At 40.2% G+C, this 17,683-nt stretch overlaps 1 protein-coding gene across 2 annotated transcripts; it reads right to left on the reverse strand.

The window, feature by feature from the left end:
- Window positions 1-1,559: 1,559 nt before the first annotated feature.
- LOC117289624 lies at window positions 1,560-17,248 on the reverse strand. Of its 2 annotated transcripts, XM_033770829.1 has the most exons (8): window positions 17,160-17,248; window positions 12,046-12,104; window positions 9,086-9,277; window positions 8,173-8,311; window positions 7,471-7,643; window positions 5,936-6,051; window positions 4,167-4,416; window positions 1,560-3,764 (listed from the first exon to the last, which is right to left on the reverse strand). In XM_033770829.1, exons 2-8 carry the CDS (start codon window positions 12,050-12,052, stop codon window positions 3,463-3,465), a joined length of 1,179 nt encoding a protein of 392 aa, XP_033626720.1. In that variant the 5' UTR covers window positions 12,053-12,104; window positions 17,160-17,248; the 3' UTR covers window positions 1,560-3,462. The 2 variants fall into 2 exon arrangements, with proteins under 2 accessions (XP_033626720.1, XP_033626719.1); XM_033770828.1 differs by lacking the exons at window positions 12,046-12,104; window positions 17,160-17,248 and having other exon boundaries at window positions 9,086-9,287.
- Between the last annotated feature and the right edge of the window lie 435 nt (window positions 17,249-17,683).

Genomic DNA, 17,683 nt, shown 5'->3' on the forward strand with positions numbered 1-17,683 from the left:
GAACATAACGAAGTTGACATAAACAAGTTGTTACAGACAATGGGGGGTTTCTTGTGTCAAGACATGAGCAACATCTTCTCAAATACACCGTACTCCACATGTCCCCAAAATTCAAATGGCTGCTTACATTATTGCCAGAGGGCTTGTTTCTAGAGGGTTTTACCTGTATAATTGGGCTCCTAGCTCCATGATTTTGAAAACATCCTTAAAACAATTTAGAAAATCCTTTTGTCCATTTTGCAAACTTCGCACGATATTAATAGTAATAATTGTTTGCAATACCAACGGTGGCGGCACCAGTCTCTAAAAGTAGGAGGCAACTGAGGGGCAAGGCAGAAATCCGGGTGTGTGGTGGTGGGGCGGGGGGGGGGGGGGTACACAACACTGTCTTACAAACTGAGGTAACCCCACATGTTTCATGGTTGGGCGTGCCACCGAGGGGGGGGGGGGCATACGGCCTCAAATTGTCGAAAAGTATGGTAAATTTCGCATTTCTATTTCTAAACAAAAATAATATTATTGTGAAAAACTAAACTCTTACCATTTTTCTAGGAGGGGGGCAAAATTGGGGGTTGGGCAACGGACCGCCTTCTCTGAATACAAACCCCAGTGATTGTTGGTACGAACTCAGATCGAACTTCAGATCACACTTCTGCAGTGCAGCTGGGGTCATTCGTTCAGTTGCGTATTCTGATGAAGAGGCACAGGGGTCCCACAGCAGAGAGAGCACAACAATAGGAGAGTTTATGTTTCTTAGAGGGGAAACCAAGGGGACACAGATACCTTGAGTCAGGAGATGGAGCACTTGGTCCTTTCTACGTTTTTTTGACATGACTGACTTCTTGGATAGAGGGCGCGCATCGCCAATGTATCTACTATACTTCTATATTATTATTGTGTATTCATTTTTTTTCTCGCTTATCGTTTAGCCAATTCCCTGAGTTCCTTCAAATCCCAATTAAAAACCCACCTCTATCCTAAGTTACTGTAGATTGTATCATTGTTAATTGCATTGTTTTGTCTGTAAAGCATGTAATTTATCTTTTGTTTTGTTGCTATTGTATTTTGGTAGCGCTTTGTATCGCTTTTGTAAAAAGCGCTTTATAAGTAAGGTTATTATTATTATTATATTCAGTGCATTATGCTTATGTATGATGCGCTAGAATAAGCCTTTTTTAGAGGGCGCATTGCAATCACTGCTCCACTAGCTCTCTTTGAATATAGTGGAGCTATTCATAACCCGCCGCTGAGGGAGCTGTTGACAAATTGGGCACTTTGTTTGCACAAAAAGCAGGGGCGAATTCGTTTTGTACAAACATCTCCCCCACCTCAATACACCGTTAAACACCCACTTTGGATTTGTGTCTGTATCAAAACGGCTCGCTCAGCAGCGGCGGTTTGGTCCTACACCCCCCCCCCCTCAACCTGCTTCTTCCCCGCCCCACACCTGCTTGTGAAAAAAATGATGTAAAAAAGACAGACAATTTTTGGGTTCTCCAAGACATTATACTCGGGCAGACTCAGAACGGACACGACAAAACACAAACAAATACAAAACATTAGAATTGTCACTGGCTATTTTTATTTCAGCGCAATTATAAATCCTAAGGATTTGTTGAAAACACACTAGTAAACACATTGTTTCTACGTGGTACATTTTTACGCCACTTACTAATATTTTTAGTACAATAATTATCGTTCTGTTCCTCTATCAGGTCATTTTTTTTTTCGAATCTATCTAAGAATATTTTATTAAAAATTAAGAATATGAATTAACCATTAACGCCATTTAGTGTATACGAAATATACTACGTAGTCTTCATTATTAGTCACTAACAAATATACCAAATCAGTAGTAAATTACACTAATTTTCCTATTAAATCACAACGACCTTCTATTAGTCTATGAAAAGAAAATCTTTCATTTATACTTAAGAACATTAGAACTACCATAACCGCCTTTTTGTGTACACAAAATATATTTTTTCGTCTCCAGTATTAATCACTAACCTATAATCAAATAGGTGGGGGAGGGGGGGGGGGTCAAGGGTCAAGTGTCAACACACGGCTGTCCGAGAACCCGGCATTATTACAGGAAATGGAAAAGCCTCCAGAACCTGGTGTTTTATTTACAAAACAGTTAAGCGCAGTTTGTTTCTGACTTCCAATATACACCGTTGGTCTTCGGTTAATCCAATCATAAAGCCGGCCAAGAAAATGAGAAGAGTTTATTTCCAAAACGCTCTATATCCCAATTGAGAATATGAGAAAAAGTGTAGAAATTTCACTTTTCTGATAAAAAATCAAATAGACGCAATAAAAAAGTTGTTTTATCATAAATAGTTACTATTGTTCGTTTTGTTTAATAATAGAACAGCCGTGAGAACCGACTTCGAGAAACCAAAAGAGGGCAGTATTTCCAAAGTGAGAAAATGGCGTTTAACGCGTTTTGGAAACAAACTCTTACAGTTAACAAAAGCGTTAATGTTTAATTCTTCGGCAACGTGTCTTTAATTAATTTACCAACAGGGACAGCTCGGTGGAGTCCATAGAACTACAGAAAACCTTACATTTTTGTTTGGAATGCTTTCCTCATCGATGGAAACGAAACCTTTCTTTTGAAAAATATAAAATTTTAAGGGGCGGGGTGGGAAGGGGGGCTGAGCTTGCTTGCATTCTAAACATACGACCCCAGCCCCAACCCTTTGGGGTGTACCCCTGTTAAGAACAACCCACATGAATCAACACCGGACCTTTCCGAAACTTCTTTCCAATAGAAATATCGTGACAGGAATTGTGAAAGGCAACTGTACTTTGATCTATATATTTACAAATAGATGGATATTGGACATTCACATAGTGTTGTACACTGCATTATGTCATTCTGCAGAATAATGCAGTGTACAACCCTGTGTGAATGTCCAGAGGACGAGGTGGGCGGAGGGGGGGGGGTAGATTGACTTCCAGGACATTTTCTTGCCCCCCACGTTAATCCAGAGGTCTCGGGTTCGAATCCCGTTTTAGTCAAATTTTCTTTACTCGAAAGTTTTATTCATTTCAACATTGTTTTTTGTTCAGAAACAAATGCACAATCCCTTTTCGGTTCTAATACTATAGACCTGTATAAATGTGCAGCCAACTTTGTCATCTCCCCATGTATACCACGTTGGAAAATTCTCATACCACTGAACAGGTACCAGACTACTTGCCCTTCCAGCCTCTGTTTGGTTACACCGCTATAAATTAAAGGAACACGAGATGGCTGCACCATGACAATTTGAAGCCGTATATACCCACTTTATGCCCACCCATGAAATATAAAATAATTTTCCGAACTGACAATTTTCGGGGTTAGTCCTCAATTTGTAAAAAAAAGATGTTGGCCCCCCCCCCCTTCCTGATTTACTTTACCCTTCACTTGTCCCCCTAGATCTGTTGATCTGGTGCCGCCACGTGTGCTTATCACTTCGTGTATGGGCTGAAATTGGCGTTATACCCACGATGAACGCAGTGTGTCTTCGCTTTCACCAACAGATTAGCTACTGTAAGTGTGAATTGAGATGCCAAGAACGTGGGGTCATCAGGAATGCAGGGACATGCTTGCTGTGCTCCCTGCTCGTTCGTGCTGTACTCGGCTATCAAAGCGACGTCAGTCAAATACGCAATGGACCCACCGTAGTAGATGGGCTCACCGCCTATGGTGATGTCACCCACGGTAAAGCCTTCTGAAGCAGGCACCTCTAAACTGTATCTCAGGCCTTGCTCTGTTGTACAAAAATACATGAAAAGGTTCAAAACAATATTAGGATTTAAACAAACTACTTGGATCTATTGCTCATTAATTGGGCAGCCCAGTTGGGGCCCAATTGGAACCGGTGGACAAACAAGACTGGGACCCAATTCCCAACTGTGCCCCAGTTGAGTTTACTGGCTGGTACGTTATCGTACTCGTACTCATGGCAAAGTTCTTGTAGACATACTCGCACTCACAGCAGAGTCCGCCATTCTCGTGCTCATCAAAAAGTACTCAGGGTGAGTTTAAAATTGGGACAAGGCATTCAAAACAAAAATACTACATCGACTTCAATCTGGCTTTCAATAAATGCTGCATGTGCTTCACCAAATTCCCAAACTAAACTCATCGTGAAATTTATCACCATGTATACCTTTGGTTCCTCGCACCAGTTTCATATACTTGAAGGCATCTTCGCCATCAGGCGTTCGCCAGCCGCCATTCTTCACGTTAGCAATGAACAGGCATACGGGGTTCCCGACGGTGATCCTCTTGCCCTCTCTGCACAGCGTGTTGCATACAGAGCCGATCTTCGGGTCACTGTTACGGTCAGGCCGGCCATACTTGGAGCAGTTGATCAGCTCCTGGGAGTCAGTGATTATCTGATCATTCTTTTGGCGAATCTGAAAGAAAAATCGGGGTTAACTGGTCAGTTTGACAGACAATAATTGATGACGTTTTACCCGAATTTATGAACCCAACTCCAACGCGTGCATAACAACCTTCAACAATGCGTTGACAAAACACATATTAATGATTCCCCCAACTCTGGCCGATACTTTGCAAATTAATTGAGGTTTTGTTACAAGCATTCGGAGAGTTCGTTCATACTTCCCAATAAATAATAGCAGAAGTCCATTACATACACGAAGTGTGTCACTAGCACTCTATGATAGATTATGGCTCCAGAATTTCCCCCAAATACGCACACGCACATCCGCGTGCAGTAAATTTTCCTGAGGCAGTCGGGTTACGGCGCTCAGCGTAGATAGAATATACTGAAGAACAGTGACGCAGGCGCATTTACAGGGCAGCACGCGTATACATGCGCGTTCAGAGAATACACGCGAGCGTTAAGAGAGTGCTTTCAACGTTCAAACTCTCCTCCCGGGATGCACTTTTTTTTGTTCGATTGCTTGGAACACGACGTCATCTATGGCAAAAGTCCATTGTTCTGGGGGAAACTGCGAGCCACCTACCTAATGCATGAGTGGCATACTTCGTGTATGTAATGGACTTCTGGTAATAGCAGAAGTTCATTACAAACACGAAGTGTGCCACTCTATGATAGATTATGGTTCAAGAATTTCCCCCAAATACGCGCACGCACGTGGAAAGCATTCTCTAAACGCTCGCGTGTGTTCTCTTAACGCGAGTGTATACGCGTGCTGCCCTGTAAATGCGCGTGCGTCACTGTTCTTCAATATTCCATCTGCGCTGAGCGCCGTTTCCCGACTGCCTCAGGAAAATTTACTGCACACGGATGTGCGTGCGCGTATTTGGGGGAAATTCTTCAGCCATAATCTATCATAAAGTGGCACACTTCGTGTATGTAATGGACTTCTGCCACTACTTATACATTTGTTTGATGTTTACCAGATCAATCCCCCAGAAACAATACTGCAGTACATTGCAAACATTTCTATTTTCTTGTACAAATTATATATGTAGAAAGGACAATTACAACGGGTTTCAGCGAGCGTTATATAGTTGCACCCCATGCTCGGTGCTTTGAATCTTCGGTAGAAAATTCACAAGTAATTACCTCCCGCAACCTCCTGCCCTCTAGTGCAGATGGAAGTCGTCCATTCGACCACCGAGTCTGTCGATTGCCCATTCGAGCCTCAGTAACAGTATCTTGTAATGGAACTTAAATGAATTTCCCTCAACAGCATTGGCATTGAAAACCCAAATACCCCCCCCCCCCATAAATAAATAAAAAATTAATAAATAAATAAATTAAATTAAAATAAAAAGATTTATAACGAACACTTCAAATATGATATTCAATCCTATCGAGAAATATCTTTGATTGCAGGAATGCCATACAATAGTATTTTAATTATGTATTGACTAGAGAACAATAACAAAACAAGCTGTCAAGGTTCCAAAGCTTAGCACAATGAAGCGACTGCCACTTACGATAGACGCATCTCCAGCCAGTCTAATTTCGGCACTCAGGGAGTTTGGTGGGCAGTTGAGGTGCATGCAGCCATCCGTTGTATTCCACTTGTTGTACGAGTTATACTCCTTTTTACCTGAATATAACAGGGGACAGGGATACAAACGAATTACATAACAGAAGAATAGGTCTCCGATTGGCGAGGTTGAGGTATGTGGGGGAGAGGGGTGGATTTCTGGACCAAACCGCCGCCCCTGAGGAAACTGTTGCGATGCATACACCAAATTAATATAAGTTCCATGCAATTATGATTGCATACACTTTTTTTCCCCAAAAGATGTAGGTACATGTATTAAACAAAAACAAGAATGTCGGGTCTTTGAGGGGAAATGGGAGGGAGGTTCAACCCCCGACCTTCCAAGGTCTGAGGTGCGCCACTATACTTGGCATTATTTGGACTGTTGGATCATGAACAGAATGACATCTACTGAAGATTAAGAGGAAACTAGGAGGATGAGAAGAGAAAACAAGATTATGATGACGGTGTCTGCCGAGGAAAATGAAGATGGTTGTTGAATCTGACCAGCAGCGGCGATTTCTTCTGACGATAGGGGGGGGGGCGGTAATGTTTCGGTCTAGCAAACAAAACAATCTGCTGCTTTAAGTATAAGTCGACACATTGTTATTGTAATATACCCGTAACACTATGACGTCAATGCTTTGTTTATTCGTAGGTTTTATGGGACAACTTTATGCTCAAGGTGATTGACCATACAGCGCCACACTTATATTGTTTTCAATTAATGTTTTTGCCACTTCCATATTTTTACGCTCTTCTGAGCAGCTATGCCTATTGTAATTTGTGTCTACCTTTTCTACAGTTTATTTATTTTCAAGTAAGTTTTTTTCTTAAAGTTGAAACTGGTCGCCAAGCTGGACAGATACATCATTTGGTAGACTGTAAGTATGCTGGTCCATTGTGGAATTTATATGTCTCATTTTAGCATAGGAAATAAAAGAGAAAACATGCCACCGCTAACCATAGAAAAATTATAGCACGCCATTAACTTGACTACCCTCGTTCCCGCGCTTCTATGAGACAGCAATGCTTGATGAGAGGCTAGCGCGGCGCGTCGCGCAACAATCAATCACTATGAGGAGGAGGCTGTCCTTACACAGCTTGTCGCAAAAAGTAAACGAAAAACTGGCGTAGTGAATTGTTGAATACTTAATATTGTGGGTATCAGAAATATATTTATCTGCACTTATCTGCAGACGCTTTACGCCAAGTTCACTTACTTATACATTGACGAACATTTTGGAAAGTATATGGGTGTCAAGGTAACAGCGTTTACCCATTAAAATTATAGGCGTGACTCTTGATTCAACATTTTTTTTTTTTTGGGGGGGGGCCTAACATGAGGGGGTGAAGAGGATCTCTTTGTCAAAAAACAAAAACAACAAAGGTAAAACAATACCAACTTTGTTTGTGTGTCTGTTTGTTTGTTTGTTTTTGTTTTTCCTTTTTAGGGGATACATTATGACTGGGTCCTACCTTCATCATTTACGGTGTACAGGTCCTCCATCTTGACATCTGCTGAGATGTATTGCTGGTAAAGAGCAAGACATGTCTCTGGTTCCCACTGGAAGAGCAGGTCCCAGTACTCGGGTCCCTCACAGGTGAAATCCACTCGGGTAATCTTGCCTTGGGCGTTCTTGTAAACGTACCTAGGAATTTGTGTAAGAGGTGGTGCTCAACTACAGGCTATAATTAAGAACTAGTGGTCTCTGTATGTATTCGTGAGTTGTCATTGCTTTGAATGTATAATTTAACCGTATGCTTACATTCGAGAGGTTTCGCAAGTCGCAAGACGGATACAGACACGGATACAAATACGTCATCACTATGTGTGTTGATGTGACGTGTATCTGCAGTACACACATTTTGTATGCACGTTCACAACGGATACCGGCTGCCGTATACGTTAGTAGAAAAACGGATACCGATTATAGTTGTAATTTCTCACTGTATTGCTGATGAAACTATCATCAATTTAATGTACATCAAAATGTAATTTCGATGAACAGTTATTTCTGAGTGAAAACAAACCCATCAAATTGGTAACACCAAAGCCCACAAAACGTTTTCTGAGTGTACACAACTACACGTCCTATAAATTATTTCGATCCAAATTTCAAACAGTATTGAATATTTTACGTAAGCAGTATCGTTATTTAATCAGCACATCCGCCATACCATTCAAGATATTCGTCTTGGTTCCTGGCTTTCGTGTATTCCGGTCCATCGTGAGGCCATCCGTCATGCTTATCCGCAATCTCCAAGTAGTCGTTCGGGTGATCTTGTTCCAGGCGGCGAGGGAAACCATTCCATGTAGCTGTAAGACACCACATGTTTGAAATCAATTTATTTTAATGTAATGGCTCTCATCGTAACGGTTGCTAATACGAGAAAAGCAGAACTGAAATTAGTACATTGGTGAAAAGAAATAAAACGATTTGACAAACAAATGCACTATGGCATTATAATAGGTTTTGCCCTACCCGACGTGCGTTAGGGGAATTCGAACCCACAACATCCTGCTTTCTAGTGCAGACGCCTTAACCACTCGACCACTGAGCATGCATATTGCGAGTGGCCCAAAAGAATCCCTGTATGGCGCCGGTTCTGCAAATGGTAATGCGGGTAGCGCAAAACCTATTGCAATGTCATTTCCCCCCGGCGAAATTTATATAATGCATTAACAATGTACAATGGCTGAAATGGTAATTGACCATCGAGGGCAACGGCGGATATAGGGCTCTCACAAATTTGAGCACTTCAGCAGGGGGGCCCAATTTTCAGTTGGTACTGGATCCGCCGATGATCGAATGTATGTAGCCTAGGCAAAGCGGCATTTCCTCGCCTGCCGCCTGTGATTGCCAGGTTCGTATCAGTGGCATAATAGGGTTCATTGTAGGTATATGAGACATGGACGGCATCGGCAATAGCCTACAAAAGGTGGGGGAGGTGTTGGTGTTCTTCACATTTTAAAGTATCAGTCAAGTCACCACATGAGCTATACAGTTGTGAGTTTAGTTTATTAAATCAGCGTTATCCTCAGTGATGCCACCAGGGGCCGGGGAGTAAGAAGCAAATGAAGTAAGCAAACCCTTTGCAGTAGCTCTGTCGTCCCCAGCCGGCTTAATCTCAGGATTGTAGAACTGGCAGTTTCCTACATCGACGGTTTTTTCCTCTTCTTTTATCGTATCATTCATCGAATCACGGATGAAGTTGCTCCATTTCTGATAGTTCTGTGCATCAGTGTAGTCCTGTACGCCAGCAGGAGTGGGGAAGAAGGGAGCTACGGGCATAACCAAATTTATAATTGTTGAATAATACAAAAAAAATGTATTCCCAGTCAGTTTCCTTTCCTTCTACATGTTAAACAAATTTATAATAATAAAATAATATATAATAACATAAATTCTCAACTATCTAATGTCAAAGGATTGAAGCATTAAATGGATATGCAGGCCTGTGGGTTCTTGGCACAGGTAATTCAAAAATGGTCGCCTTGATATTAACGTTTTGACGAAGTGACGAATCCGCACAAATGCATGAACTGAGAAAAGTGCGTTTGAAGTTGGACTTTTTTAATTCGAAATTTCAAAGACTTTTCAACCTTTATAATCTTAGAATTTAAGATTTATATGAAAGTTAAGATGTTGATTAATACAAAAATTGCGGTTATCATAACTGGTCTAGTCACTTCGTCAAAACGAAAAATCGAGTTCGCGGTGGATTCACCACTTGTTCAATTAGCGTATAGGTCAACGGATTCGTCAATACATCACTGAAACGCACAAGCTCGAGCCTCGTTTTGGCGTTGTGCAATCGCTCCCTATTACATTATTACATTATTTTATCTATAAAGCGGTGAATCACGATTCATCACTTCGTCAAAACGAAAAATCAAGTTTGCGGTGGATTAGCAACAGTGGCGCACCCAGGATTGTCCCTTGTAGGGGGCGTTTTTTGAAAACATTATGTGGAAAATTGGATCCAACGGGCAAGGGGCGGGGCATATGCCCCCTTTGAAATTCCATTACTGTACACAAATCCAAAAGTTACCATCCAATTTAAAATGTCCAGGCCTTGTTTGGCTATGTGCCCCAAATGTTGGCCATGTGTCCCCCTTTCGGTGGCCCTGGATCCCCCCTCCATTGCACAGGGCTGGCTATTCTGCTGCACAAAACAGTGCAATTCTTTGCAATGCTGTTGGTGATTACCGTATCATGCATTTTATGCAGGTTTTTGTTTTTAATATACAGGGTGAGTAAAACAAATCTTATTTAATCTGCAGTCGAAACCAGAAGAACTAATCCCTGTGAAGACATGTATGTGAAAGCCAAGATGCTCGACTGTATTGGACGAAACAACAGCCCCGTAGCGCGGTTTGAAAATAGGGTCGTTTTTGAGAAAGTGGAATCAATAAATTGCAAAATGTACTTTTCGTCAAATATGCGAGAAAGATACCCACCTAAATGTATAGGACGAGCTACTATCAGAAAAGGACAATGTGGGAAAACTAGCGGTCCATCGGGCCGCCCGTCGAGACGACTTAGCAAACGGTCTCGTTGACCTGATACGATCAAGCTATTATTCAATGAGCTAAAAGAATGTTTTTATTTTGAAGAGTTTAGACGCAAAAGCATCCAAAAGCCATTTCTACAAAAAAAATAAAATATCGTCTTCCTATTTTATCAGTGACTCCTGACATCAAATCAAAGTTCGCAAGCAAGAGTTGAGATTTCCTTAAAGTATCAGTGCGACAACAAATAATTAACTGAACAAGGCAAGAGGCCCAACCCCCTTTGAACTAGCTGATAGTCTCTAAACTTGTTAATTTAATTAATTGGTTTTGCATCTGAACTCTTCAAAGCCTCAAACATTTTATTTTCCAAAAATTTAAAATCTTATAAATTCGTCTATTTTCAAGCCCGGTTCCATCAAAATTACGATCGGTTTGTGTGAACATTCAGCCCCCAAAAGCGTATTTCGTGACTATACGGCGCATGTGGACTACTGTTATTGCTACGCACGTATGATGGGGTGTCTCGGCGTCGTACTGTGACGCACACCCCCCCCCCTCCCCGCCCCCGCCCCTCCCCCTCCCCCATGCTTGTTAAATAAAATCCTCAAAAAAAGTTTGGAAATTTGTGTTCAGTCATTTATATCTCGTTTATTTGAGACCTGTTTGTATTGTGTTGCAATGAACAGTGAAGTGAGCAGTGAAATATTCATTCATTCCCCTTCACAATGACACCACATTTGCAACAATCACATGCTTCATGACTGAGTACCTCTCATGTGAATACAGGTAGGTCTCAAACAGAACGTGTCAAATTTGACCGTTGTTTGTGCAATGAAGACAGTTTAAAATTGCCAATTTGTCTCTTTTATTCCTGATTACTGGCTCAGTTGGTTGTTCTATCGAGCACAGATAATGGCAACGTCGGACCGAGGACGGGGACATGCTCCCTCCAACCCACACATTTTTAATGAATGAGTATGCCTCATAAATTACCTAGTCCAGTGGAAATTTTTTGATCAATACTGAACATCCTGCATCATCAATTTTGTTTTGCAAAATTGGTGGTTATTATTTGGCTTCAATTTGAAAACAAAGGGCTACATAAAGACAAAACCCATAGCTGGATGAGTATTTCCCCAGAAAACGTGCAATGAAGCGCCTAGAATGCATCCCAGAACGTGTAGACTCCAAACTGTTCCCGGGGCCCGAAGACGGGCCCCGGGGACGGGCCCAGGACCCCACCCGAGAGTGACCGATCGACATCTCTACACTAGGGAATATAATATAATTGTACGTCGGCTGCATGTAGGCTTGCCTGACCCCTTATCATATCCCCTATTATTACGCTATGAACTTGATCAAGATATCATTATTTTTCTTGTTTTATTATCACCCACCCCTACCCCGCTTTTCACAACAGATTTACGCCACTAAAAATGGATCCCTGTGAGGTATAGAGGTGGTTGTCGTGTGTGATAAGCCCATGTATGTGCACAAATTGCACTAATTACGAACATATTATTATTCAAACATACCTGACATGTTTCTTTCGTAAGGTGTCTGCCAACGTCAGACTGACCTGGGGTGTTAGTTTCTGTAAAATGAAGATCAAATGGATTCATATAAGTCAAGGAACGAAATTCACAGCGACAGTAGTTTTATTACTTTTTTATCTCATAATTATGTGATCCATATTGCAATAATGAGTCGCTTGTTGCAAAGTATTATTAAACATGGAGGATCCAGATAGTGGATTATATTGGGGTTTGTTGACTTTATGCAATTTAACTTATTTTAATTCTATACTTTTTGATGCTTTACAAGTGCATTTATTTTTCACACAAAAACACAACAAATTGTTGCCAAATCGTATAGTTTATAATACACATCAGAAAATAATGTATAGAATATTATGATGAAGATAAAACATAATCTGTCAACATGCAATTAACTGTTTCTAATAAAATGCCACTTTCATTTGTTTTTGTCTGAGTTATCCCTTCTCTTAACAATGTTGAATTAAGTATATCCACGTTGGTCAATCTGGCCATTAATGTTATATCCAAACACATATCTGGAAATGTAATGTTTAGTTTGTCCATAGTCGACATCCGTCCAAAATGAGTAATCAATATGCAACATGGTCTCCTTCCAAACAAAAAGTTATATAAGCCTTTAGTCTGTTAGAAAATTGCAACTTGGTTGACAAATCCTACATCTTTCATCATACCGTACCTGAACCCATTCCAAAAACATCAAGTACAATACGTTCAACTTGTGTAACAAATATACATTGTGCCAATCAAACCAATGGTATTCCAAATAGTTGTGAAACGTTGGAGCTGGCTACTTTTCATTTTGGTATAACATATAAAAGGCACCTGGCAATAGGATTCTTAAATTCTAATAACATATATTTAGGTGTTCGTGCACTTCAGCACGAACACCTTTTGTTATTGCTCTGTTTTTTATTCTTCTCCATCTTCTTCTTCTTCTTCACCGTCAACTCTTATCTACAGCATAACTCAAGATTCAAGCTAAACTGAACCTTGAAACTCATCAGACAATTGAACCTTAATACGAAGACAGTTTTCATTACGTTATGATGACGTCATTAGGTGTCAAATTACAAGGTTTTTAAAGTTGAAAAGGGACCATTTTCGTTTTGCTGTATCTCAACGAATATGAAAGCTATGATGTTCAAAGTTTTCGCATCTGATAGACCAAGACTGGGGCAACATTTGAAAAGTTAACGCCAAAATCGTACGACCTTAGCATCCGGGTCGTTACCCTGGGTCGAAGTTCACCTTCGGTTTTTTTTCGTCAAAAAACAACTTTCGAGCTTTTCTACGGAATAACTCAAGATTGAGATTTAATGGAATGTTGAAACTCAACAGATAGTTGAACCTCAGTATCAAGACAACACATACTTAATTACGTCATTATGACGTCATCGGGAATTGAATTACGTTAGATCAAAGTTTAATATTTGTAAAAATCATAACTCAAAAACTATGATTCGGATTTTGACAATCTACACATCATCGGATAGATCATTAAAAGCTGGACAAATGCTTTACAGAACACGTAAAATATTTTAAATACTTGTAGTGCAAAACGAAAGTTGAAAATTTCATAAAATCTTATCGTGTTCATGTTTTTAAAACTACTGATCATTTCAACGTAATTTTTGTTTCAGATTGTAAAACAGCAATCCCGCTCAATCTTTTGCACAGAAATAACAAAATTTGGACCTTTACATCAGTCGAAAAGGGACGTCAAAGCACCTGTTGACCCACGCGTTAAAACTACTGATCATTTCAACGTAATTTTTGTTTCAGATTGTAAAACAGCAATCCCGCTCAATCTTTTGCACAGAAATAACAAAATTTGGACCTTTACATCAGTCGAAAAGGGACGTCAAAGCACCTGTTGACCCACGCGTTTACCCCATTTTGAACAACAACGCACGCTATGTACGCTATGCAGTGCAAGCGCGGGAATTCCCAAAAGTGCTCTCTTTAGTCCAGCGAAAGAGGGCGCTGTAACGTTTTTAGTAACATCGAGCGCTGAGTGAATCGCGGTGAATCGCAATAATTGAGTAATAATGAACAACGTCTCGCACCAAAACTACAAGTAGGAATACATTTGCATTGATGTTTTAAGATACATTATACACCTTCAGATAGTCCATCACATAATTATAAAATGTTTACAAGTCATACATCAGCTGAAAGGTTTTAATGAACTAGTCAGGATCTACACAAATGAAATCAGTTTAAACTTGGCTTCTTGTTCAAACCAGAGGTTGAAAATAATTGGTCAAAGAAAAATAATTTCACAACCACCCATTTGATTTTTTATATATTTATACGTCATTGGGTAGGTATGTAACAACTTAAGAAACGATACACAACACTGACTATTAAACCTTGACCTCCAGTTAAACAGGAAGATGCAGTTAATTATTTAAAAAAATATTACTCCAGAACCAGAAATTAGTTGTTTATTATCTGAACATCGTCAGATAAGGCTTTGAAAAACATTACTAACGCTATAATTTGTGACCTGACAAAACTGTCTTCCGGTTCAAACCGGATGTTTAAATTTTATATTTGAAAAAAATCATAACATCTGAACCATACATTGGATTTTTTCAATCTATGCATCATCTGAAAGGTTTTAATAGACTTATCACGTGCTATACAATATGCGACCCTGTTTGACCTTGACTTCCAGTTAAAGTTGGAAATTGATATATAATGTTTGAAAAATAAAAAAATCCTAAACCAACATGATTTGATTTTTATCATCTTTACGTCAAAAGAAAGAACTCAAAAGACATCACCAACGCTACCAAGTGTGACCTCATTTGACAGTACCTTCCGGTTCAAAACGGAAGTTGAAACTTTATATTTAAAAAAATCATAACTTCTAAACCAAATATTGGATTTTTACAACCCATCCATCATTTAAAAGGTCTTAATAAACTCATCACGCGCTACATAAAAAGTAACCCCTATTTGACCTTTTATCCGATGCAAACCGAAAGTTGGTGTTTAATTTGTAAACAAATCATAACTCCTTAATCAGTCATTGGATTGATGAGGTAAAATGTTGTCACCAATTCATTCACTCACTCACCACGAACACCTTGTTTTTGTAGTAAACAGAAACTGTACATGTACCTCTAGTTGTATCTTACTATCACTTTCCCACTTTTATTGCAAATCTGGAGGGGTTTTGGTACGTTTTGGGCACATTTCTTTTGTTTTATGCTAATGAGAATCTTCACACTACCCAGTAGCATGGATTACTGCCAAAACAATGGCTAAGCATTTCATTCCACGCGTGACTTTAATACTAGTCCTTCCTTATGACGGAAACTATTATGTTAAAGCGGCCGACCGGCTTTGACTGTGAGCAGTAAGCACTTCAGAATCTTAGAGCATACAATTTAGAAGGTTGTCGTGAAAACAAATCACCAAACTGTCATTTAGTTGACGAAAAAGGATCACAGAACACGAATTTTTCAACGGTTACCGTATACGCATTTCCAGTCCAGATATTAACCTGCAGTTCGCAAGGTGCATGCAACAAAAACAATCGCAAGCGCGATCGGTCGTCGGTCGTCTGGGCACCGTACCAATCCTCCCTATATTGGGTGGTAATGTAAGTAGTATGTAAGGTGTATATGACCTCCTTTTTATAAGGAGGGTCATGACCCTCAGTCATGAGGGTCTTCGATCCACCCTAGCAGACTTTGGACCGGGTTGCTCGATTTGTCTAGAAAAATGGTTGTTTGTTTGTTTGTTTGTTTGTTTATTTATTATTTTTTTTTTTCTTGATTTGTTTTTAATTCGTATCAACTAGCATGGTTATTTTAAGGAAATTAAAGAGACATTTCTCGATGCAAACAACCGTCGTTAGTAACACACCTCTTCAAGAGTGTACGAAGCTTTGAGATCCACAAGTTGTGCGGATCATGGCTCGGGTGGGTCGTTGTATGTAGGATGCTTGATGGGGGGGGGTGTCGAAGACCCCCCCCTTTTTTCCTTCTTTTTACCAGCACAGACAGCAAGCGGGGAGGTCAAACAAATCAAATCAAGAAATAAATATATATAATAAATAAACAAACAAACAAACAACCATTTTTCTAGACACATCGAGCAACCCGGTCCAAAGTCTGCTAGGGTGGATCGAAGACCCTCATGATTGAGGGTCATGACCCTCCTTATAAAAAGGAGGTCATATACGCCTTACATACTACTAATGTAGAGTTATGTGCTGACAAATTTAGCTGGTTCCTATGTATGTGCAGTGCACAATCATGGAAGTGTCCAAGGAATCAGTGAAGTTTTGAACGTGTGGTGAGTAATTTTGTGAATTTAAAAACTGTAGCATTTTGAGGAAATGTCACCTTCTTTCACATAGCTATTTTTTAGTACTGTAATGCTCATCTTTAGTAGTTTACTGTTGCTAGTAATAAGTGTCATTCAGATGTCATATGCCCTGTGTATTTATGGGTGCTTGAGTGGTGCAAACTTGCTGAGTATGAACAGAAAGCGTCCAAAAAGTGTATAAGCACAAAGCTTAGGCAGTTTCATACCCTACATGACTACCCAATGTAGGAATGCGCGCCGCGCTAGCCCCCACGCAGTGTCTCGTGAACAAAATGGGTCCCGGTCTTTTGGGAAAGGGGTACGATTTTCGACGAAATGCGTTTTATGTAATAATCCACAATTAAAAACAGCTATACTTTGGTCAAATATTCATAAAGAATATGAAGAAAAAAAACATTTGTTGAAGTTGGTTCAGTTATTTAAAATTAAGTTATAACGCCGGGACGGTAAAACTAACGTAATGATCACGTGAGTTTCTTGCACCGAAAGCTGGCGTAAGAAAGTCTCGTGATAAAGTTTTTTCGAAGATTACACTAAAACGGCACAGTTTGAAGAGATCCTACTCAGACAATTACATTTTACTTCGGAATAGCTTTCCAGTCATGCTGGGACGCTTTTCAGGCCTAGACATTATAATTATGGTTTACTTTGGAAAACGAATACCATAACACGTTTACGCTGAGCCTGTATTTTTGTTTTGTTGTACAAACCAATATTTTGCTCTGATTAGTACAAGTGGCACTCACCTGGTGTTATTGTATACTCAGCTGAGAAGGTTTCAGTCATAGTCGATTGGATGCGCTGTGAGGTGTGCCCGTCCGATGCTGGGCTATATTATGACGCATGGTACCTTCCACAAACCTTTTTATATGAACATCAAGCATCGCGTGAAGCTAGCGTTGGTGGTAAAGGTCACCAAGCAGAGACGTGACCGTTGGCAAATTTCCTGGTGTAATAAGATATACCACAGGGGACGGATATAAACAACGCAGTGTCTGCCACTTTGTTGGATGCGTTAGAAAACTATAGCATTTTTGTTTCCTGGAAATCCAAGTACAGCAGTGTATCCAGATCTGGGCCAGATATTGTGTCAACAGATTTTAACAAAATCTTCAAGGAGGTTCAGTTAAGGCCTATGGTTACAAACCTATACACGATGCGTTTGGATACATTTGTGTTGCACTTCTTAAGAGATTTGTTACTTTCCCTTTGGCTAAGGGGGAAATGCATGCCGTGTCCCCGCATCGCGAAACAGAGGGCTGGCCGTACC

This window comes from Asterias rubens, chromosome 4 (assembly GCF_902459465.1).
Source record: "Asterias rubens chromosome 4, eAstRub1.3, whole genome shotgun sequence".
In the NCBI taxonomy this organism is placed as follows: domain Eukaryota; kingdom Metazoa; phylum Echinodermata; class Asteroidea; order Forcipulatida; family Asteriidae; genus Asterias; species Asterias rubens.

Bases quoted from the DNA above. Each gene is read 5' to 3' on its own strand.
- LOC117289624 (XM_033770828.1), bottom strand. From the start codon at position 9,287: ATGCCCGTAGCTCCCTTCTTCCCCACTCCTGCTGGCGTACAGGACTAC. The intron at 8,312-9,085 runs GTTTGCTTACTT...GGTGTCTTACAG, and splicing joins CGACAGAGCTACTGCAAAGG to CTACATGGAATGGTTTCCCT. The intron at 4,417-5,935 runs GTAAGTGGCAGT...TTTTTCTTTCAG, and splicing joins TGGCTGGAGATGCGTCTATC to ATTCGCCAAAAGAATGATCA.